Raw genomic sequence first — 24833 nt, forward strand, 5'->3', positions numbered from 1 at the left:
TTAATCATATTAATTCCTTAAAAGTTAACCAGTTAAAATGAGTAAAGTTTACACGAAAAAATTAAACAAAAATATCTGAATAACAGACAGACGTCAAAGATTAATTATTTTACATTATCAAAACACCTGATGTTAACAAACAGAATCACTGAAGGAGAAAACCGTCATTTTAAAACAAACACTGATCACCACAATGGTGACTTAAACATACATTCTAAAAAAAGTTTCTCATTTTAAATGGTTAACTTTTAATGCATTAATAATGAATTATTACTCAATTCTATTGTTAAATTTAATTAATAATATTGCTTGTAATCTATACAATTTTTTTATTAGATAAAGCGCATTCATTTTGTGTTTCCACCTACACATTTGGCATTGTCACGTGTTGGGTGTTTGTTTCTTGTTCCTGTCTTTTGTCTGTCATCCCCTGATTTAGTCTTATGTCATGTTATAACTGGTTCACAGGTGTCCCTTGTCTTGTTGTTAGTATTGTGTGTATTTAAGCCCTCTTGTTTGCCCTGTGTTTTTGTCGAGTATTGATCGTTCCATGTCCAGGCTCCTGTAGTCTTGTTTTCTAGTTCATGTTCCTGCTTTAGTTCAGAGTTTTCATGACATGTTTTTCTTTGTTTTATTGTGTTCTTTTTGTAAATATATTGCGTTTGGGTTTTTGCCTCCATCATTACAGCCGTACTACATTTGACAGGCACTAATTCAGGACGGATGTATACAGCAAAGTTTCAAGTTACCTTCTAAGGGTATTTTAAGTTAGGTATAGGCTTGGGTTGTGTAAAAGCACTAAATCAGCACTTTGAGTAAGAGGTTCCACTCAACAGAACATTTTAGGGACAAAATCCTAAAATTTGGTTTTGGGTGAAACATGTGGTAACTGCGGTTTAAGGAATAATTTACTCTGTTTTGTTGAATTATTGAAAACCTAATGGACACCTTCCTCTCGCTGTGGTTGCTTTACCACCGCGGGATTGCATGAAACCTTCAATAATTAAACGCCCCGTCTTCAATTATTCCTTACTTCCATTTTTCAGTTATTACAATAAAATTTGAATTCTTACTTCAATCTGCAAAAGCTAAGAACCGAATATTACATATCAGGTTACAAATTCATAGTTATCCTGTTACTACAGTATCTTACAGTTACGATCGTCAGAGTTTATAGCGTAAATTATGTCTCTGTTTTTTTGTGTCTACTATCTTTATCACATGCCTTAAGAAATATGAAGAGGAAACCATCTTTTACGCATCGGATAAATAATTCAAATAATAATTTTCCTTCTACCTTTAAACTATAATAAATCTTTCCGCTGCAAAAGGTGTTAGGCCTCTGGTAAAAGAGTCCCACGCAGAAGAGTGTGGTCTAATTGACTGTATGAAATCACAGTGAAATTATCTATAATGACCTCTATGCTATAACTCAAGATTACACCCATCAATAACCGCCATTTATCGCAAGAATGCATTGTAAATCAAATGCAGATGGAGCGAAATGATATCCGTGATGGTGTGCGTCTCCCCGGGGGGCCGTACAATTCACCGAATCCAGAGTGGACAAAGCCGCAGACATTACCGCTTTTGCCGCTGTTGCATTATTCATGTGAAACGGCAGTATTTCATGCTGGAATTATGAGTGCACGTATTGTGTGTGCGGGGAACATGATATTCCTAATATGACACGGGGTCTCTCAGCCGGTGGGATGCATTTAAGGCTAATGTCACATAGATCCTCGGGCTGAATTACAGCAAATGAAATAATTTGCCCGTGAGAACGGAATGCAGAGCATGTGGGTGTATGGAAATGTAGTGCTCGTGTCCCTCTGGAGAGAGGAAGCACACACACACATTCAAAGAGCTGCAAAAACATTGAAGAATGCGTTAATGCTAAAACAGGACAAAGTCATCTGATTGACATCTTTAGCTGGCTTAAAGGGATACTCCACTTTTTTTGGAAATAGGCTCATTTTACAACTCCCCCAGAGTTAAACAGTTGAGTTTTACTGTTTTCGAACGTATTCAGCCGATTTTTTGCTATTTAAAAGAATATCAGTCACCAGACAGTTTCTGGTCTCATTGACTACCATAGTATATATTTTTTTCCTACTATGGAAGTCAATGAGACCAGAAACTGTCTGGTTACTGATACTCTTCTAAATATCAGAAATTTTGAAAACGGTAAAACTCAACTGTTTAACTCTGGGGGAGTGGTAAAATGAGTTTATTTCCAAAAAAAGTGGAGTATCCCTTTAAATGAAATCAGACATAAGTCTAAATATACTGGCTATTAGCATCCCAGACTAAACTTTACATATTCTGAGGTGTCATGCCCATTCAGACCACAGATTTTTGAGTCAAATGGATTTTGAATGCAACTTCTAGAAGACATTTGATTTGATTACATATGATCATGATTATAATATACACAACATTAATTGTGCACCAAAGTCGGTTCCTCTTAAAACCAAAATATGCTATTTAGCCCATGTGATCTGAGCAGATTTTCTGCGTGCAGTATTTGGAGGAATTCAACCAAATTTTCTGTAAACATAACTGAATTGTATATCCATAACTATATTGTAAGGTGGAATACCACAGCAAGTGCTTGGGAGCACTTCGACTCGGCGCAGTAATATCATCACTCGTGAAAACTCCTCTCACCCCTCTCACTCTCCGGAGTGATGAGTCCATATAGATAAATGTGCGCCGAGTCGAAGTGCTCCCAAGCACTTGCTGTGTATTCCTCCTTACATTATAGTTATCCACTTTACACACTTAGAAAAGCGCAATGTTTTATTTTGTGTCACCATTCTTGGTCGAGTTACACTACTCGTGTAACTGTATTTAAATAGGAAAAACGTGGAGGTGTTTGGTCGCTTCTCCGCTTGGCCCATATTGAATGAACTGGGCTAGTTAAAGTGATACTCCACTTTTTTTTTTTTTGGAAATAGGCTCATTTTACAACTCCCCCAGAGTTAAACAGTTGAGTTTTACCGTTTTTGAATCCATTCAGCCGATTTTCCGATATTTAGAAGAATATCAGTAACCAGACAGTTTCTGGTCCCATTGACTTTGTCAATGAGACCAGAAAATGTCTGGTCTCATTGACTGTCTGGTTTGCTGATATTTAGAAGAATATCAATAATCAGACAGTTTCAGGCCCCATTGACTTTGTAAGTCAATGGGACCAGAAACTGTCTGGTTACTGATATTCTTCTAAATATCAGGAAATCGGCTGAATGGATTTGAAAATGGTAAAACTCAACTCTGGGGGAGTTGTAAAATGAGCCTATTCCCCCCAAAAAAGTGGAGTATGCCTTTAAATGCAATCAAAGTGTCTCACGGGCAAGAGCGATTGAGTCCACGCACTGAGACGAGAGAGGTTGTATCAACTCAGTTAAGGGAATAACATAGTTTCATATGAAAAAACGGTGGAGTATCCCTAACTATGTTAGCAAATACAACCTTTAATTTTATTAGTAAATGTTGAGATTAATATTAACTAAGATTAAAAAATGCTGAAGAAGTATTGTTCCTTCTTAGTTCAGGTTGTTAACTAATGTTAACTTAATAACCTTATTGTAAAGTGTTACCTAAATTTGTTATTACAGTTTTTTACAATCACCTTGCTACTATTTTCAGAACCTTGATGACTTTTTTTTAAAACTCTAGATACAAAACTCAAAACGGTAATCACTTGTAACATAGGCTGTCTAATGTTCAAAACATTGCATTCACTGTGTCATTGTTCATACAATCATTAAATATTGTAGAACAAAATAGGTGATACAGGTTTCATTATGGCAGTACATGTACAGTAAATACATCTCTGTAAAAGTACTGCAGTAGTAGTACTACATCCATGGATATTGTGGTCTAATTGGTTAATGCTCCACGCTAATTGGTGACAATGAATCTCGTAATCTTGAAACTTTCATGATTTACTGTAAACATGGAAGATTGTGTGTCTGTTTCCATACAACTATGCATTAAGAGTAATGCAACAGTTACTTTGCAGATCATTGTAAGGAAATGAATAGACAATCATTTGAAATATAATGTGTGAATTGCCTTTTGAAATAGTCGTACTTTGTTGTTAATTTGTGTCATATTGAACAGGTGATTTATGTTGAATGAACAGATGATCTAAATTGAATGTGTATTGCATCCAAACAATTAAGAAATGGGTTAAAGTTTTGAAAAATGTGCATTTTAATCATTGGTTGTGAAGTTTGTCTAGAGTTGTGAAAAATGAAATCAAGGTTCTGAAAATAGTAACAAAGTGATTGTAAAAAACTGTGATGCCCAGTACGTGTTGCGATTTGCCTTCAAGCGTAATTAATTTTTTTTTCTTAAAAAATGAGCATTGTAGCAAAGTATCGGTATCGTATCATTTTAAATAAAATGCTACCCTATTTTACATTTTTCCCCCCCTACCAGCCAATGATAATTCTGAAAGAATACAACATACAATATATTTCAATATATTACTCCTGTAGAAATGCACAGAGTTTATCATTATTCTAATTTAAATTAGCTTTTATCAATTTTGAAAGCAGTGTGTTAGCATTTGAAAAATGTGCTGCAAATCGTTTTTTGCAGATGGTGAAGCTTGAATGACAAAAGTGTTCATGGATTATGGAAAATTGAATGTATTATGTGAAAGCAATGACAAAAAGTTTTGCTGAATGTGTCATGCACACGTATATATATATATATATATATATATATATATATATATATATATATTCTTTCTCTGTAAATATTTTAAAAAGTGCCATTTGAAAATTGTGCAATATTTCTTAAAACTAGTTTGTGCTAAACTCTGAATTACTGCATCTTTTGCAGCATGAAGTATTACATTTAATCTTTCCAAAGCTGAATATGTAGCAGCCAGATAATTGTATATATTGGAAAACAGAGTTAAAAACATGATAAGCTCATGTTTGTCTAGGGAGAGAAAGTAATAGAAAAAGTGACAAGCTGGAGGTTTCATTTATTTAACTCTCAATCCGAGAACAGAAACATCAGCAACAAATTCCTCATGACTCTGCAAACTTCTTCTCCTTTTTCAATTCGGCTCAGTATGCTCATATTAATGTTCCTGTTCCTCCTGCCTCGCATACGACTGAGGGTGAAAAATGAAAAGTAAAACTTTTGAAACATGCACACATTCATTTTAGAGAAAGGTGACTGATGTGTTGCTTTAGATTATGGCTAATTCTGAATGCATTATTTCAGAATTATGTTATAAGTCATCATTGTTGTCACTTTATCAACGTATTAAACATCATTATTTTAATTACTGTAATAAGAACGATTTATTTCTTTTGTTTGCAATAATATTTTGTTATTTGGACATATTTTTCACATTCACAATCCTGCAGATCTATATAATTTTGGTAACACTTTACAATAAGGTATTAACAGCCACATTATTAAACAATTAGCTATTTTTTACAGCCTTTATTAACCTTAACTGTTAATGTTAGTTAAAAATATTAGTTCACAGTTTTGATTTTTCACTTTTGATCTTAAAAATGTAGTAAATGTTGACATTATCATAAACTAATATTAATATGTGTTTAAAATATATATTGTTAAATGTTAGTTTGTTAAAATGTTATCAAATGAAAACTTATTTGTTACCATTTTTTTTTTGCCAAACTATAAAAATATAGATTAAAAAGTTTGTCGAGACAAACTTTAAGTTGGCTTGTGAAAGTTTGGACCAGAAAGTTTGAAGAAGTTTAAAGATTAAAGATATGTTGAGTGGTTGCTAGGGTACTTTGGGTGGTTGCTAAGGTACTTTGGGTGGTTGCTAGGGTGTTCTAAGTTGGCTTGTGAAAGTTTGGACTAGAAAGTTTAAACTAGAAAGTTTGAAGAAGTTTAAAGATTAAAGGTATTTTGAGTGGTTGCTAGGTTGTTTTGGGTGGTTGCTAAGGTACTTTGGGTGGTTGCTAGGGTGTTCTGGATGGTTGCTACTTGCTAGGGTGTTCTAAGTTGGCTTGTGAAAGTTTGAAGAAGTTTAAATATTAAAGGTATTTTGAGTGGTTGCTAAGGTACTTTGGGTGGTTGCTAGGGTGTTCTGGATGGTTGCTACTTGCTAGGGTGTTCTAAGTTGGCTTGTGAAAGTTTGGACCAGAAAGTTTGAAGAAGTTTAAATATTAAAGGTATTTTGAGTGGTTGCTAGGGTGTTCTGGGTGGTTGCTAGGGTGTTCTGGGTGGCTGCTATGGTGTTGCTAGGATGTTCTATGTTTTTTGAGTGGTTGCTAGGCGGTTGCTATGGTGTTGCTATATAAAACAAACTTGGAATTACAATAAGCTATTTTTTATCATTAGATTTCAGGTGTCTATTTGAGAAAGAGATTTGAAATTTGAAATCAGAAATGCAGAATGCAAAATAATATTAAACATCTTATACAAATAAACAGATAGGACACATCTGCAACAGCACAAACATGTGAATGTGTTGGTGTGCAATGCATATAGGCTTAAAAATGAAACATTTTTTATGTCCTACACTAAAATGTGCTGTTAAAGAGTGATGTTGCATATGTTGCATTACTCAAATATATTTTCCATGCCCCGTTTGCTCTCAACAATGCCACATCTCACAGCTATAGATGAAAAATAACATGCATGTGTGTGATATAGTGACTTGACATCACTATCAAGAAGGTCCAATAAAAAGCACTTTGAGAAGGCCGTTGAATTATTTGAGGAAAAACTCCATCCATACCTCTCTGAAGAGATCCATGCTGCATGTCTGCTGCCCTGAAGGAATGGGGAAAAAAGATTCAGATATTCTGCTTTCTTTCCTAAACCTCCATCCAAAGATCACACAGAGAAAGAAAATGATAATAATTAAGAGTGCAATCAAGAAGGAATTTATATGTGCGCAATTTGTGACCTTGGGGAATGTAAGAGGTTTCCAGTCCCATGACTAAAAATTTAATATGAGTGCTAATTATGAGAAAAATATCTTTTTAAGGACTCATGATGCACCACCACTTAAACTAAACACTATTTTTAAGAGACTTTGAGAGAGTCATTAAGACTGTAATTACAGACTATAAAAAATGAATATCAGATGGAAAATTACAGAAAAGTACAGTATCTCTCTACACTTTTGTATTAACATTTTTAAATGATATGCATGAAAATAAATGCATGTGTATTAAAATGAAAGTATTTAAAACAGCCTATAACATGCTATAATAAATTTAAATGTAAGACTTAAAAGGGTTAGTTCTCCCAAAAATGAAAATAATCTCACCCTCATGTCATTCCAACTTTCGTTCGTCTTCAAAACACAAATGAAGTCGCTTCAAAAAGTTTACAAAGAAATTGTAAAACGAATCCATATATAAATCGAGCGATTTAGTCCACGTTTTCGGAAAAGTCTGGTTCGCTTTACATGCTGAACAGACTGAATTTAGGTTTTGATCAATCACGCATTGATCAGCGAACATGAACAAGCTCAACTGTCACTGCTTGATGCGCGAGCGCGAGAACAAACCTCATTGGTTCTTGTTGAAGCCTCGCGGGAGCCGCCATTGTAGCAGAACTTCACCTGCTGTTAGCATCTCATTAGGGTAGGGTAAGGGTAAGGGTACCCTAAAACGGCGGATGTTAACGTATGGTCAAAAGACCTCCCAAGACGTCAGTTACGTCTTGGGATGAGACTGCGCTGTAATATTAGTTAAATATAACTTTGTGGTGGAAGTGGTAAAATGAGAATATCCGTTGACGCAACTCTTAATGGGTCTGGCTCAATGGTAAAACACTGACTGCCAGAAATTTACAATAAGCAACATTTTAGGTTTTACTGTTTTTTAGTAAAAAAACACTTTTATTAAAATACTAAAATCTGTTTAGTTATGACGGCACTTTGTAGGACAACTCGGAAGTTAGCGTCGCGTGGGTTCCCTCGATCGAAAAGCTATGCATTTTTCCCATAGACTTTTGGAAAATTGCAAAAAAATAAATAAGATCTGTGTTTACCAAAGAGTTGTGAAACGTTTTTTCTATCAAGATAATCTCTAGAAGTTAATCCACCATTGATTAGACCTATCACAGTTATTCAAACATAGGCTAGTATGGAAATTTTCCAATTAACCAATTAACGGTTTATTACCGTAGCATTTTTAGACTTTTACGGTTAAAATCAAGATAATATTTTTTATGAGCTTCATTGGTTCTCCAACCCGATCACACTAAATGCGTCTCTATAGCACGTGTAACGGAGGCCAACTGGTAGTTGCTGTGCGAGTAAACCTCACTCCTCCGATCTCAATAGGCGCTCTAGCGACAGACGCTAGAGGCTGCAGTCTTTAGCCTCGTTGTTAGAGCGCCCGACTCTCATGCCGGAGACACAGATTTGAGGCCCACTCGAAGCGGGTCGTGTAGTACCTGCGTGGAAGGGTTACACACGCAGTGTGTTTATTGTGCAATTTATACGCGAAAATGAGTTTTTACATGCGCCGTGGTTAGAGTAGGTTTAGTAGTGGGGTGCGTGTGTACATGCAAATTAACTGCGTATCACATGCATTTAAAAACTCATTTACGTGCATAAATTGCACGATAATACACAATGCGTGCTATAGAGAGGCATTTACTGTACGTGAGCTCGCACGTTAAGCAAGCATGCTTGAGCTGCCTTGCATATCAGATGTGTGCGTTGATGAATGTTTGTGTGAATAAAAGCCTAAATTATTTCTGTTCATCAGTAAATGATGACGGAATTTTCATTTTTGGGTAAACTAAGCCTTTAAGTCCATTTTTAAACAAAAGAACTCAATCTTTCCACTAAAGCCTTTCTTCTCTTGTCAGTGGCAGTCTGGAGTGCAGTGTGACAAGAGAGAATATATTTCCTTTCTATTTTTATCGACCTATACCGCCAAATAACAAGTGAACAACATCTTTCCATCTCAGCCTCAAAGAAATCATACTGTAGGCTTCATCTCAGATTCTTCTCAGGCAATATTTACTGAAACGGTCCCCGGAGGGAAAGTATCATAGCAGAGGCCGGTGCAGCAGGAATATGAACAAAAGAAACACACCAACAGCTCTTTCCACAGTTACATCTCATATGGTTCGCTAAAATCGGCACCACCTTTCACCCCACTAGCATCTGTGCATAATAAGTACTTTTACAGTTAAGATGCTGTCAATTTGTCTATATTGATTGTTTCAGAAGAATTACAGCTCACTCTTGCTATAGGTTGCAGCTCATTGGCAACACTTAATCTGTGTATTGCTTAAAAGTCTATAGGATGCAAAGCCATTAGTTATATTGTGTAGCAGACCATTGGAGGACACTGAATGTGTCCAAGTCTGAGTCACATTATCTCTCATTACATCTATACACCAACCATGATTGAAGACCTTCACCACTGGCATCAGTGCTTTGGGAAATTGATTTTATAATAGTTAACAAATAAATGAACGAATATACGATAGATGCAAAAAAAAAATCTGCTCTGATGAGCATACTGGTGTTGCATTTTCAGTTCACTCTTAATAAAAAGAGCGCCGTTTAATTAGTTTTTGATAGTGGCCATCTGTTAGCTGTAATGTGCTAATTGGCAACTGAATCAGTCCATTGAGCTGATGCTTAAGATGATCACACACACACACACACACACACAGTTGTTTCGTACGTGATTCATTTGAAACAGCCCGAGGAGCCCTTCCGCTCACGTTTCCTCTAAATTAAAATCTCCACATATAACTCTCATCACGTCTCTTCAGCTTTTCAATTATATTTCATCCAAGACCATAATGGATTGTTTGCATGAGAGTTATATTTTATTCACTATATAAACCTGTAAAAGGATGTTTCCATTGCATAAAGATAAAGCAGAATGGTCTTGCTTGAGCCACTGAGATGTTAAATTTATGTGCCCTTCAAGCGGAGCCGGGAACAATATCCACATGAATGTATTTATGAGTGAGAAACTATTCTAGATGATAGACATTGGAAGGGACTTGTAATGAATTATCAATAAAATAAAAAATCTTTGAAAGACCAAGGGACACTTTTCACTTCTCACAGTCTGCCGTCTCAAATCTGATGCAAACTTCTCACCATAAAAAGTGTTTTGAGCACGTTGTTATCCACAGCTAATGTGTGTACAACGAATGTTTTGCGTTTTCTCGTACACATTATCGACTAATACAATATGAAAACAGAGGTAGAACAGTGTGTTTGTCGTTCTTTTCCTCACTGAAGCTGTGCATGTGTGAACTTTCCAATGAAAGACCCAAAGGCACAAACACACAATCACACACATTCACAGGGTGAAGTCATTCTAAGTGCTCTGTTTATTCATGATGAATCATACTGAACCTGGTCTTTTTGAGATAGAAATGTCATTGCATACTTTTAAAGAGTACCTACTTATTACAGGAATAATACTGGTTTTAGTATTTGAATATAAAATTAGGTTTTAGGATACCTAAAACACTACAAGGTCACGTTCAATACAATTGGAGTGCCACAGGGATCGGTGTTAGGCCCTCTGCTATTCTCAATATATATGCTGCCACTTGCTAATATTATAAGAATGCTGATGACACTCAATTATATTTTTCATCACGATCAGATGAAAACACTAACTCATCTAAATTGACAGAGTGTCTTAAAGATATAAAATGCTGGATGTCGTCCTAGGATATCTAAGTCCTCTAAAGGAGGGAGGGCGTTCTCGCATTTAGCTCCTAAACTCTGGAATAGCCTTCCTGATATTGTTCAAGGCTCAGACTCGCTGTCCCAGTTTAAAACTAGATTAAAGACGCATCACTTTATCCAAGCATTCACATAACGCTTACCTTTTACTCCTCTGTTAAATCAGATCGAATGCTTTAATATGAACAGCAGCTATGCTAATTATTTCCCATTTGAGACTTCAGGTGCCCTAACACCTGCCATGAGACGAGTAAATGCCTGTGAAGAGACTACTCAACGCCGGCGATGGGTTATGCTCTAAATTAATACATGATTAACTAAATGTACATTTCTGAAATGCACTTTCTAGCTGCTTTGAAACAATATGTATTGTGAAAAGCGCTATACAAATAAATTTGAATTGAATTAAATTGAACACTTCTTTTTCATAATAATATACACATTTTCACATCAGTGATGCATATTTAGTGTTCCCTTCCAACTAGGATAGGTTTAAGTGTGGATCTAAGATCTGGAACTTAGTTAATGCTTTCGGCACAGATTGTTTTATGAATCTGCCATAGCGCAATTCAGGCTTGAAAAAGTGACGATTTTGTGACTTTAAAGTAAAAGTAAAAAGTTTCTTTCTATCTTCTGCTAAGTTTGTCATTACTGTATCTGATTTCTGTATTTCATCTTCACGGTTCCAGGATGCACGGCTGATGCAGTGTTGACATAACTGAAAAAAGCCATATACTCATCTTTTTATCTTTGAAGATAAAACTTCTATGTTTTTCTCCTTGCATGTCTTGCCTGTTGGCATTATGTTCTCTCTGCCTGTCTATCTGTGCTCTTCCACCATACTGTGAGCCGACGGGATGACATTTGATAATGCGTCCATCAAGCTGGGGTGCTGTGTTGAACCGCACTCACACACTCGCTCGCTCGCTCGACAGCTTTTCTGACTAACAGCCTTTCCAGAGACAGACACAGTGTGATACTGGAGTCACGACTCTCTCGACTCACACAAACATGGCTCAAACTCAACACTCGCAGCCGTCCTCTGACTAAACATCTGTTGAACAAGTGGAATAGCTGCCTCTTATGGCTCAAGCTTCATAGTTTTGCATCTGTCTGTAGTGTCACGCATTTTTCAAGCTACAAGCAACTCAAATGATCATTTATGACTTTAGTTAACTACACTCTTAGAAGAAATGGTTCCATCCCCCACTTCATATATGGAACTCCAAAATGGTTCTATATAGAACCATTTTTTTTTTTTGGTAAAATATTCTATTGGCCAAGTATGGAACCCCAGGGGAACCCTTTTTTTAAGAGTGTATAGAACCTTTTAGGGGTTCCAAATATGTAGCGCTGATAGAACCTTTTATCTAATAGTGAAGCCAAATAAAAAGTCATGAGGAAGTCAACCTACAAATGGCTCATACATGTCTCTGAACATTCAACTTGAAGGATAGGGAAAAGAAAGGTAGGGAAAAAATTGAAAAATCACCTTCCTTTAGTTACATTTTAGTCCCTCTAGTCTCGTTTAGGGTGTTTGAAAATGTGCATAGTTTGATAATCACACATTAACAAGTAAATTGTTGTTATATTAAAATTTTACAATTCATGGTTCTTCCTATGCATTATTCATTAAGTCATTAAGAATGTATTAGTGTATATTAGTCACTCTCATTTGCATGATTAGTAAAAGGAAGGTAAATTGGAGCATGTTTCTCCCCCCCACCACCCAATGTTCCTGAAACAGAGAGATTTTGTGAAGTGAAATGCTGGTGTTGTAGGTATTAACACTTCTGCTCATCTGATTTGCTTAGCTCTGACTTCAGCATTTATAGTGTGGCCTGTGAGGGTGCATAACATCGACTGAATGAAGAGGTTTAATGAATGTGACATTCACGAAACACAATGATTAAATCTGCTGAGTCTGACCAACAATGGCAGGAGGAAAGGCAGTGTGTGGACAGGAGAGTTTGGCTGCGTCAGACTCTTCTTATTAAGGCAAAGGTCAAAACTTCATATTTGAATAAATTCAAAAACACATTTTTGTTGTTTTATTCACTCAAAAAAAAAAAAGATTTTTGCTGCTTGTTCAAATTATTTAATTAAAATGAGTTTAAGCAACACAATTGCTATACGTTTTGTCCAAACTTAATTTGATTGTGTTCAATCTGCTTAAATATATGTAAAATTTAAGTTTATTTAATCCGTTTGTGTTGGATTACATTAACTGAAACTGGGCTGTGTTTGTTAGTTGCCAGCATGCTTTGCATATGGCTGAATTAAAGGTGCATTGCGCAAATCTCTGAGTTTTTGCAGAACTATGCCCCCTCTGGCGACAAGTGAAACTGCAAACAGAGGTGTGCACGCTCATGGACCACACACACATGCACGTTTGCACGAGCTGTTCATAACCAAAGGAGCATCAGCCGCACACATCTTTTGTTACTGTCATGATGTCTTCAGAGGTAAAAAAGTTATAAATCTGCAAGTCATTTTAAATAGATAAAAGGAAAGGCATTTGAGTAAAGTACACACATATGTGTGTGTAATGGGAAAGCGGGGGTAGTAGAAAACTTTGGTTTTTGTTTTAATATCTCCATGTTGAATAGTTTTATGTGCTTACTGTATCCACTTATGGTTGTATTATTATGGAAACACGTTCATGAACAATATAAGTTATTACTTTGTATAGGATCCGTTTGAGCCCCAGAGCAGAGCGGAGATCTCTCCGTTTGTTGAAAGCTTCCCGATGTTGACTCTCGTTTTATTCTGACGCCTGACACTATACAAAAGGTTTATTTTCTTTGTCTTACGTGGAGTTTGCGTTGGGGTTTGGAATGAACTACAAGCCGGTCTCTTTGAATCCATCTTCTACTTTTGTCGAAAGTTGACTAAAGTTGTGCCGCTCGAGTTGTCGTGAACACGCATGACGTCACGCCCAGTCTCAAAGTCCGTCCCGAATCCCTCTTATTTATTTCACAGGATTATAGAGGCGATCGCAGTGATCAGAGAAGGGCTCATTCAGCCCAACAGGCGATTGTTTAAGCATGTACAGTATGGGTTAGAAAAACGGGTATTTTTTAACATGAAATGTTGCGCAACGCACCTTTAAGAGAGAATAAATGTTTAAATTAAGTGTTATTTTATGCGTTTTTGAGAAAATGTTGAGCAGAGACTTGATGTGCATAATTGTGTTAAATTTTCAATTACATTGCACTTATTAGTACCATTTAAATTACCATTGTGGAGAAGAGTGGAGCATTTGGTTAGGCTGAAAACTGATTCAGGAAATACTTTGGTTGATGAAACATGTAAATCTTATAATTTAAGATGCTAATACTTGGTTATAGTCTAGATATGTATTAGTGTGACACTAAAATAAATGTTATTGTATTGGATGAATGAATATTATAAATTTTGAATACTCCATAAGGGCCTGTTCACATATCACGTTTTTTGCGCGCTCAAGTTCGTTATTTCAAATGTAGGTGCGCGGTATGCACGCTCATAATGGAAGCGATGTGCTCGTTATTTCAAGCGCGTCCACGCTGCATCGAGATAATAACATCTCAACTTTTCAGAATAACGCAAGCGCAACATAAGCGCACAGTAGGTCACATGACAAGAACCAACCGGAGCGCAACCGCCCTAGCGCTTTGGAAAAAGGAGAATGCGGCGTGCCCAGCGTTTTTCTATGCGTTTTAGGCGCTATATGTGAATCCGGCCCAAGGAAGTCTTTTTAAATTCACTGACAATCTTAAATTAAGCTGTGCCCAACCATTGTAAATAAGTTGAATCAACCTTAATACATTAAGTTGACCCAACGTAAGTACATTACATTGGAATAACAGAATTGCATTATGCTGAAATAAAGCAAGTTAATCATGTGGAAATCCTTTCCATGATTTTATGTTCATTACAGAGAGGGTTTTTTTTTGTGTGTATATTTTGCATATAGAGTAATGTGCAAGAGTCTTAGGCTTGTCAGTATTTTCACCAATAAATAAATGTATGAAAGTATGAAATGTAATTTTACATTGCCATTAATTGCAATAATTCAGTGATATTTTTCTATGCACAAGGAGTCTGACCACAGCCAGCATGATCCGATCTCACCATCCTCGAGAAAAAATGGAGACAGACTAAAGAACTGTGGCAGCGTCTTCAATATGCTTAAAGGACAAGTTCTGATTTTACACTTAAAGTCCTGTTTTAAGATCGTTTCTGATGAAATAGAACGGTTAAGACTGAAATTTGGCAATCTTACAGACAACAGAAACCGAAAATTGGCGGGCCAGCAGCATGTGTCCAAATTTCAATCTTAACCGTTCTATTTCATCAGAAAAGATCTTAAAAGAGGGCTTTAAGTGTAAAATACCGAACTTGTCCTTTAAAACACATCCGGTTCCCTCAACCTTTTCAATTGACTTTTGGATTACAGCAGAAAATAATCCCTTACAAAAGTTTATGATTTTTGCATGTTTTGTTCACCATTCTCATACTTTTATGAGCCGTGTGAAGCCTTAATATAATCAGACGAAGCTAAATGTAGGCTATAAACGAACTACACCACGGTCGCACGACTTTAACGTACGACACCATTTCCCTGAAAGTTTTTTAGATAGAATAGTTTGTAAACACAAGGAGGCTGTGAAAGCGATAGTGAGGAAATAAGTTTATCTGTTTGGTAACGTTTAATGATGTTTATAACCTCTAGTCCCATTTAGCCACTCATTAATCTTTTTCAAGACAAGTAAAAGCATGTGTATGGTGTTAATATTTTGCAAATATATCGGCAGACCGATATTATCGGCCGATATTAGGCATTTTTTTCAAACTATCGGTATCGGCAGTTATAATGGCCGATAAATGAATATTTCAAAAATAAAATAAAAACTGAATGTAATAATAAATATAATAATATTTCTGAATGTAATAATAAAATATGACTTGTGTTTTTGTTTTCTCTCAACACAGGAATTTTGACTCGGTGTGAAAATATAGTAAACTAAGGCCCGGTTTCACAGACAAGGCCTAAATTAAGCCGGGATTAGGATTTAGTTTCTAAAGGATATTTTTGTAGCTTTTATAAATGCTCAGAAAGAAAAAAACATTACTTGTGTGCATCTTGAGACAAAATATTATAACTTACAATATGACAGTGCAAGCTGCTTTCAGTTAAAACATCTTAAACATGCATTTTAGTCTGGAATAGGCTTAATATTTGTCTGTGAACCCGGGGGTATATTTACAAAGCTTGGATTATTAAGGATTCAGCCCCGGTCTCCTGGAGTTATGAATGATTGAACAGTAACAACGAGGAAGCAAAACATGTCAGGAAGCCGTTATAGATTTGTTATGAAGGATTTCCATAATCAGTGGCGTAATTATGATTTGACCGAGGGAGATGTCTATATCTCAGGTCCTCATTGAGCGCTATTGACTGCAGCGAGAGAGTGAAAGAAGAGCTCTGCCATGCATTACTGCAGGAGCTGTACATGATGCCGGTGCTGAAATCTCATTGCCTCTGTTTGCAGCTTCACTGTGAGTGAGATCCAATATGCCTGATTACTTCTGTGTAGGTTTAAATAAGACAATGGTATAAAGTGCTGCTGTGCTGAATGTTAGCATGCCTGTGATTAGACTTTTTAGACACAAGACAGCTTTTAATGCCTAGATTATGTGCTCAAAGCTGCAGTCCGTAGCTTTTTTGGGGGGTTAAAAAACAATCCAAAATACATATTTGAGAAAATAACCAGCCAGTGTTCAAAACGATCTGCTTGCCGTAGCTCGATTCAAAGCGGTAAGCTTGTAATGATTTTTCGGTAACGTTTCCTTTTACAGTACAGTACTTACAATGTACTTACCTAGAAAGTACTGGCTAATATAAGGTAAGTACGTGGAACAGGGGTAGCTTCAGGGTTAGTACTAGTTATTACCCAGTAATTGAAGAGTTCAGATGCAAAAGCCTCTAAATGCCATTTGAAATTTTCTTCTTTAATGATGATTTTTATCAAACTTGTATATTTAAGTTTAGTAATTTCACTTAAATGGCAATGATAATTACCTATTAATTGTTATTTAAGTGAAATTACTGAACTTAAATATACAAGTTTGATAAAAATCATCATTAAAGAAGAAAATTTCAAATGGCATTTAGAGGCTTTTGCATCTGAACTCTCCAATTGTAGTTACTAAAATAAGTACATAGTATTTACATGGGTAACTGGACTGTAAAAGGAAGCGTTACCGATTTTTCATTTCAGTGGTACTGGTGGATTTATGGTGGAGATTTGAGCATGTCTTTGTCATTACGTCACATCTGTAGGCCACACATAAAGAAGAGTCTCGGCTAGTTGGCTTTATTGAGAGTGAGGATGTTGGAGATGGAGATTTATAGCCTTTTCTAACAGCACTTGATATAATTAAACTTATCAATTTGATGGCGGAACCAGAAAGGTTCAAACGACAATCACCAGTGACAACTGTAAACTCACCTGCTGTAAAATGCAAAAGACTTCGTTCGGACTTCGGAGTGGCTACAGGAAAAAAGAGACTGCAACCGGACCCATGCTAAAACAACGATAATATCAGAAAGACATTAACTTACATGTAGTCACGCAATGAGAACAAAGTATAACTTGCATAGTTTTGCGTGATGATAAGCGATTGTTAGATTTAATCACCATGATTTACTGAAATGTCAGAACCAGAACAAAAGTGGATGTTTCTTACTTGTTCAGATGACATTTTCCGGTGAAAATTCTTATGTTGGTCATACTTCCAAAAGAATCTGTGATTCTGAATGCCAGAATCCACACCAGCGGCGACTGACAGCCTCACACTCTCCTCAAACATTGTGTTCATCCTCGCTGTTCCAAGTCGAGGCTGTTGAAGTAAAACTCATGTAAAGTTGATAATTCCGTAGAAGATGCTAGAAGAAACCTTCCTGCAAAGCGACAATACTGTGGAAATTAAAACATCATGTTTCAGAGACACTACATGGCCAGATCACTTAGTTTGTTTTTGCTATTATTTTAAGTGTAATAGGAATTGGTATTTTTTTTGTCGCATTACTGTTGTCACCTTTACATAAAAGTAGTAAGTGATGATTTCACCATGGTTAAAGCTGTAATAAAGACCTGTAATAAAGTGCACACAGTGTTTCAGTGGTAAATAAAGACAGCACAAAAACATACACCACTCTTAAGAACCCTTTCTCTTCTACTCGGCCAGGCATGAGTACAGATCAAAGCTCTTGACTCTTGAACAGACCGTTCATATTGGCACTGAATAGGACGCGCACTGGTGCTTCACTGCCAGAATAGGGCCTGTCAGTGGGTCGTCACCGTTACAAGTGCCTTTAAAAGCTCACAGTATGTCCACACTAGTGGTTTCAGTGTCACCGCCTGTAATGTTGATCACTGAGGGAGATGGCAGAAAGCATGTCGGAGGCGGTGTACGGAATCGTAAGTACAAATCGGTGTTAGTCATAAACAGGAAGCCATTAGTTACAGTTCATTAAACCAAACTCTGTCGCCATGGAAATGTCTATTTTGGGTTCATTTATTTCCTCGAGAGTGCTGTTAGTAATCTTATTCTGACATTTTTAACCAAACTGCTGAAAAAATTATTTAAAAAATAACAAAGACGTCTCCAGTTGAATCTGATAATACCACTTAAGAAAAGTGGTTCACTGAGTGGTTTAGTCTTTCAGTTAAATACAGTACATTTAGAAAATATTGAAAGACTATTATTGTCAAATTTCATTGCAGCTGCCAATTTTTCCCCACATTAGTCTGCACTCAGGAAAAATACAATTAATACAATTGTTTTATTTGATGGACAGGGTTGATATTTCTTAGCATAAAAAATATTTCAATCCGTTTTTAAGATCTCAAATGTATAATTAAAAAAACTGACATTTCAATTGTGTATACATTTATATGTGTGTATATATTTTTCGATTCATAACAAAATAAAAAGTATGTAATTTAAAAAACAACAACTAAAATAATACGTTTAAAACAACGCAGTTTGGTAAATGGAAACTACATTTGCTTATTTTATTCATTTATCGCTTTACAGATTGTTTCAAAGCAGCTTCACAGTAATAAACAATAAGAAACAATTATAAAAAAAAATCCAATTTCATTTGTAAAGCAGCTCAACAGAAGATAATAGTGTCATTATTCATATCAAGTCAGTTCAGTCAAATAACAGTGCCAAGTTCATCAGTTTTTTCATATTAATTGTCTTTTAAATCCCAATTGAGCAAGCCAAAGGCGACAGTGACAAAGAACAAAACCATTAGATTGCCATGGGCAGTTCTCATCTGGCCAAAAGATCAAACACAGTATGAAGCACCATATGAACGCTAAAAAGGTTTAAAAGCAATTATCCTCTAGGTAATACTTAATATTGCTGCCAACACACACTTTTTCTCGCTGTCTCGATTCACAGGTTTTGAGCTCAAACACACCTGGCATGGACACAATCCCAAGGCTTCGCTCAACAAGTGAATTTCACACACATGCTATTTTTTCCACTTGCCTTCGCAAACAATGCCAAGAAAAACATACTTCACTTGTTTGTCTCAATACGGTCTGTCTATATAACTCACTGTATCCACTCTCTCAACACTTTTTTTTGTACAAAATTTACTAAGAAACAGCCAAAGGAAGAATGAAAGGAAATTTTGCAAAGGCCAAATCAAAGTCCAGATCTCATTCTAGCTTAATCTAATCTTAATCCATAGAGCATAAATCACATTTACACTGACATAACGCTAATGATAATAAATCAGTATCAGATAATAAATCAGTAATTTATCTAATTTGGTCAGTGTTTGCCAGAAGGCCTCTAATGTGCAGCAGATTTTATGCGTAACATTGCGAACAAACATTCTGAGAAAATTTGAGAAAAATTACCTGACATGAACACTTGGTAAAAAGCAAAAGGTAACAAAATATTTCAGATCTTTTCTAAAAACATTCAGGTTTAAGATATTTTAATTTATTTATTATTATTATATATATATATATATATATATATTTGAGATTGTGATACAATCCCCCTCAGCGAATCACACCCTGGTGTCAAGGTCAATACATCTCCAAAAATATCAGATCATTTGACCTTTTTATAAAGCGGCAAGGCTAGTTCATGATGTAAAATATCATGTGGTGTGACTCCCCAATAGTATATATAATGGGTCTCATTCATGAAACACGAGCAGAACGAATTTGTGTGTAAATCGTGTGTAAAGTGGTTCATTAAAATGTTCGTATTTTCCAAATGTAAAATAGCCAAATGAAACCTACACCCACTCCCAGGCACGCGTAAATGGTGCGCTTAACATCCGAACGTTTTGCTCATTAATAAGGCTGCATTTTAATTCACCAATGGGTACATATTTAAACAGCATTTTGAAAAAAATATTTTATATAGTAATTACATACGCTTTTTCTTTTTACATTTATAATGAGAGCCAGTAGCAGATCTGGTGATCGATGGTGGTCCTTCTCCAGTTTGAATACGATTTTTCCGAAGTGAACTAATTCTTTTTTTTGCTATCAAGCTTAATGTTGAACCATTTTCTTCTCACTTCTGGGATTGTTCGATTAGCAGATGAAACTCCATTAACTGCATCTGTAATATGCTGTCAAGCTTTTTTTCGACCTGATACGCCACTCTGTATGCTTGAAAATAAAATGTGGCGTTTTGAACTTCTGATTATAAAACTTCAATTTCTGCATCCGAGAAATCTTTCTTTTTCATTCGCATTCATGTTATTATATGCATATAGATGTCAGTCGGATATAATGGGCCTGATTTATGGTATAATTGAGAATGAACGTGCATGCGCATCCCATTTACGACATTTACATGACACATTTCACTATCACATCTGACGTTTACAAATTATTTGTGAATCAGTAGAAGAGTTTTCGGGAAGGTCTCTTTAAGCGCAAATCACTCTCATATTTACTGGTATATTTACGAATGTTTCATGAATGAGATCCATTGTGTTTACCTCCACACAAATGCAGGTGTATTTTTTGGCTGAAGAAATCATCAGGGTTTTCTGAATGTGATATCAAAAACATACCATTCACGTACTCGCAAACCACACGCAGCGAATGCATTTTTTTTCATGAATCTTTAGAGTATATAACCGATTGAAACTCTAGCCACATGATGTGCAGTGGAATGGCTTCTCTCCGGTATGCAACCTCTCATGAGTGACACTTTTCACAATATGAGCACTTGAAAGCTCTTTCTCCGGTATGGATTCTCTGGTGCCTTTCCAAAATCACTGGTACTAAAAAAGCCCAGCACGTTCACCAATATGTGCTTTCTGGTGGGTTTCCCAAAGTGAACGTGAGTTCGGCTCGTTTTCACGGATCTCCCTGTGTGTTTGAGGTGAAAATAATGCCGCTCTGATCACAGTTCAAGACAGAGTGAGCTCACATGTGATTTTGTAGTCCTCTTGCCTGTGTGAAACTCTTCTGAAAGGTCTTTCTCCAGTGTGGATTTTAATGTGGGTTTTGAGTCTTCCTTTACGTGTGAAACTCTCTCCACACTGTTCACACGTGAACGGCTTCTCTCCAGTGTGGATTCTCATGTGCGCAGTAAACGTTCCTCGACGCGTGAACCCTTTCCCGCACTGGAGGCACGCGAAAGGCTTTTTCCCAGTGTGGACTCTCATGTGCGTCTGCAGTCTTCCTTTATGGGTGAAACTCTCTTCGCAGTGACGGCATTTGAACGGCTTTTCTCCAGTATGAATTCTCAAGTGTGTCTTGAAGGCTTCTCTACGTGTGAAACTCTTTCCACACTGAGGGCATGTGAACGGTTTCTCTCCGGTGTGGATTGACATGTGATACTTGAGGCTTCCGTTCACCGTGAAACACTGTCCACACAGGGAGCAGGTGAAAGGCTTTTCTCCAGTGTGAACTTTCATGTGCCTTTTAAGATATTGTTCACATGGGAAACTCTTCCTACAATGAGAACAGGTGAAAGGCTTTTCTCCCGTGTGAATTCTCATGTGGCGTTTAAAGTTTTGTCTCGCAGAAAAACTCTTTCCACACTGCGCACAGGAGAAAGGGTTCTCCGCGTTGTGAATCCTCATGTGGCGATTAAGGTATGTTTTACATTGGTAACTGTTTCCACACTCGGGGCAGGTGAACGGCTTTTCTCCAGTGTGGCTTCTAATGTGCATTTGAAGTCTTCCCATAAATGGGAAACTCTTCTCACACTGAGTGCAGTTGAAAGGATTTCCTCCGGTATGAATTCTCATGTGTGCCTTCAGGTTTCCTTTAGTAGTTAATCTCTTTCCACACTGAGGGCAAGCGAAAGATTTGTTGGCTTCTGTTGATGTTTGTGAGGAATTCGGTTCGGTTTCCGAGCAGCTCGTATCATTTTCTCCACTTGCGAAATGATGAGGTTTCTGATACTGATGCTTCTCCTCCACTTCGTTCAGGTCTTGACGTTCCCCTCTGAGTTCCTTTTGATCTAAAATCAATATAAACTTGTGAATACGATGGTGAAATATGAAAATAAATTAAACAAGCCTGTTATCTGTATCATATACTACCATTACTACGATCAAAAATGTTGTGTTGCGCGTGTTAATTGCGCATTTTTAAATGCGTCAGTCTTTTTTCTATTAATTTCTTTAAATTTAAATCCTTCAAAATCTGGTAAAGTGGCTGAGGTACATTAAGTGAATGTTTGGAAACCAATAAATGAGTCATTGACGATATTAATATGTTTTTGTATTCAAGGTGCAAGGAGCATGTATAATTTTTTTTGCTTGATGGTTAAACCAAATTACATTTTTCATGAAATAATAGTTTTTCAAAACCACAAGAACTTGGCACATGTGTCCTTTTCATTAGAGACTCTTAGTTGTAATTTAACCAGATTGGTTTGATAAACCATAATCTAAGAAAAAAAAAATTATTGACATTATACACATCCTCATATGTCTTTATGCCACCCCATTAATATTGGTCATAATAAATGTTTTGTAATTATTGAAACAATTAAAAACAACTTTCATTTCCAAAAACAAAAAAACAAAAAAAAAACAACAACACCATATGATTTATACAAATAATAATTTTAACACCCAAGAAGTAACATGGTTTGAAACAGTAACTCATGCTAAAAGAAAAATATTTTACACTCTATTATATGGTAAATATAACTTAGGCTTAATGAATTAACTGCGCACCAGCACTTTGTCACTGACAAGACCATATCATAAGAGTGACAAGTTCTCTGAAAATAGGTTGCCATAATATTCATAATTATCAGGAATCATTAGTGAAGAATCAAGAATGTCCACAAACCTGTTTTATCCTTTGAATCTTCATGTTTCATTCTGTTTGCTTCTGGATAACCTTCACTCTCCTCCTTAATAAAAGACATCTTTCAACAGTAACGTTATGTCACAGATTTCAGCTTTTGTTTGTTCCTGCTTGTTTCGAAGTGTGTCTTCACGTCGCCTGAATACTTATATACGCACTAAAAGTAAATGTTACGCAGTTAAAATAATGTACGCACTATAGAATGTGGAATAAAGTTGAGAAAGTCAGAAACTGGACATTCCTACTTGATATCTCCGTCTTGAATGTTTACCATTCTATCCCGCCATTTGTAATGACGTCACGCCACCGTCGAGGATATGGAGGCGTGGCTTGACAGCATCTGCTTTGACTCTGTTCAAAACTACTGTAATATTTCCCAGTCCTTTAGCATCAACGAATCAGTCTGTTAATATAGTAGCACATCACATAAATAATTGGAATATTTCGATGTATTTATTTATTTACTTTGGTACATTTGAACTGTACATCCAAACATAAAACATTTGAAAAACTCACTTCTTAAATGTTTATGTTAAATAGCTACGTGAAAGGTATAAATGTAAATGAAGTGTAAATGAGTTTTTTTGTCCTGTTATTTTTATCTTTTGTTTTCTTCTCTTTACAATGAAATTTATTTGTATCTATATAATTTGTATATATGTATTTATTTTATAGGCTACACCTACATTTACAAAAAAAATAAAAAAATACGGGACATTGTCAGAAATTAGCATGTGTTACTCAAATGTTACATGATCTAGTCATGATTTGTGCAACCAAACACTGAAGTCATTTCAAGCGTTTGATGTTTTTGGTGAGCTTTAGTATACTTTTAGAAAATGTCTTTAGAAGTATGTAATAACATTTGAGTCATTACTAGCCTATGTGAACAGGGCTTAAGCCTTCGCAATCTTCCTCCGAGTCCACACTTTCATGACGTAAAGCTGCTGTTCATAAACAACCAAAAATGACAAATGAGACACACTACGGTCTTGTGGACTTCACAGAACTTAATGAAGTGTGCCATTTGGGACAGGGCCCAACTCACACTTGGGTGTGAAAATGATTCAAATGTTTTTTTGTTTTTTTTCTACGTCATTAAGAAAACACATGTGAGAAATGACAGTGGAGATGATTTAGCTTGTGTATGTGTGAGAGTGCACATGCAGTGTAATTGTGCAGAGTAAGTGCTATCAGAGCGGCAAATGACTGGCTTGCTATCCACTCTCTCGGACCGTGGCAAACGTGCCCAGTGTGAAAGCCCCCTGAGATTCATAAAAAAAGGTCATGTTAATGCCATCAGATCTGGTAGATACTTGCAGGGGACCACAAGATGATTTCACATCCACAAAAAACATTTGGGTCAATATTGAGACCATTTTGGTCCCAAATGAATAAGAATGCAATTCACAATGACTTGAATATACCTCTTTTATGAGCATTTTTTTAAAAAAAATTCATCAATTAAAACAGTAATATTGTGTGTGTGTGATAGCAAGATTTACGGTAAATCCAGAGGATCACTTAAATCATTATAATTCTTGCCTTGGTCGTACTTTGAGGTGGGATTTGTGGGCAAAATTAAAGTGACGAAGACACCAATGTAGGTTGTTTAAAAAAAAATTTGTAGAAACTTTTAAAGTTATATAACTGTCCGCAGTTACCATCAAGCAGACGATAAAGTTCATCTGTGTAAATTGAATCCTTTTAAGACAAACAAGTGGTCTGTCTGTCTATTTAGTCTATCTGGTTTCAAT

The 24833-nt window shown here is 36.1% G+C and overlaps 2 protein-coding genes across 4 annotated transcripts in view; both read right to left on the reverse strand.

The window, feature by feature from the left end:
* The window catches only part of LOC148977287 (uncharacterized), a 31808-nt gene extending 13537 nt beyond the window's left edge, over positions 1 to 18271 (reverse strand). Inside the window, exons 1-3 of one of the 3 annotated variants that reach the window (XM_089116631.1) lie at positions 17438 to 18271; positions 17200 to 17275; positions 6752 to 6786 (exon numbers count right to left, since the gene is read on the reverse strand). In XM_089116631.1, coding sequence (XP_088972757.1) covers positions 6752 to 6786; positions 17200 to 17275; positions 17438 to 17569 — 243 coding nt within the window. In that variant the 5' untranslated portion in view covers positions 17570 to 18271. The remainder of the gene's footprint in view (positions 1 to 6751; positions 6787 to 17199; positions 17276 to 17437) is intronic. The other 2 variants (XM_089116630.1, XM_089116629.1) reach the window with 2 other exon arrangements.
* Positions 18272 to 18754: 483 nt separating this feature from the next.
* Positions 18755 to 23378, reverse strand: LOC120459896 (uncharacterized). The gene is made up of 2 exons (XM_039647376.2): positions 23059 to 23378; positions 18755 to 22216 (listed from the first exon to the last, which is right to left on the reverse strand). The coding sequence occupies exons 1-2, from the start codon at positions 23135 to 23137 to the stop codon at positions 21156 to 21158; spliced, it is 1140 nt and encodes a 379-aa protein (XP_039503310.2). The 5' UTR covers positions 23138 to 23378; the 3' UTR covers positions 18755 to 21155.
* Positions 23379 to 24833: the final 1455 nt, after the last annotated feature.

Source organism: Pimephales promelas, chromosome 10, assembly GCF_988280905.1.
Source record: "Pimephales promelas chromosome 10, fPimPro1.hap1.1, whole genome shotgun sequence".
NCBI lineage: Eukaryota > Metazoa > Chordata > Actinopteri > Cypriniformes > Leuciscidae > Pimephales > Pimephales promelas.

Excerpts from the sequence above, each read along its gene's own strand:
- LOC120459896 (XM_039647376.2), bottom strand. The coding sequence starts at position 23,137 with ATGTCTTTTATTAAGGAGGAGAGTGAAGGTTATCCAGAAGCAAACAGA. Across the intron at positions 22,217-23,058 it reads AGATTCAAAGGATAAAACAG|ATCAAAAGGAACTCAGAGGG; the intron begins GTTTGTGGACAT and ends TATTGATTTTAG.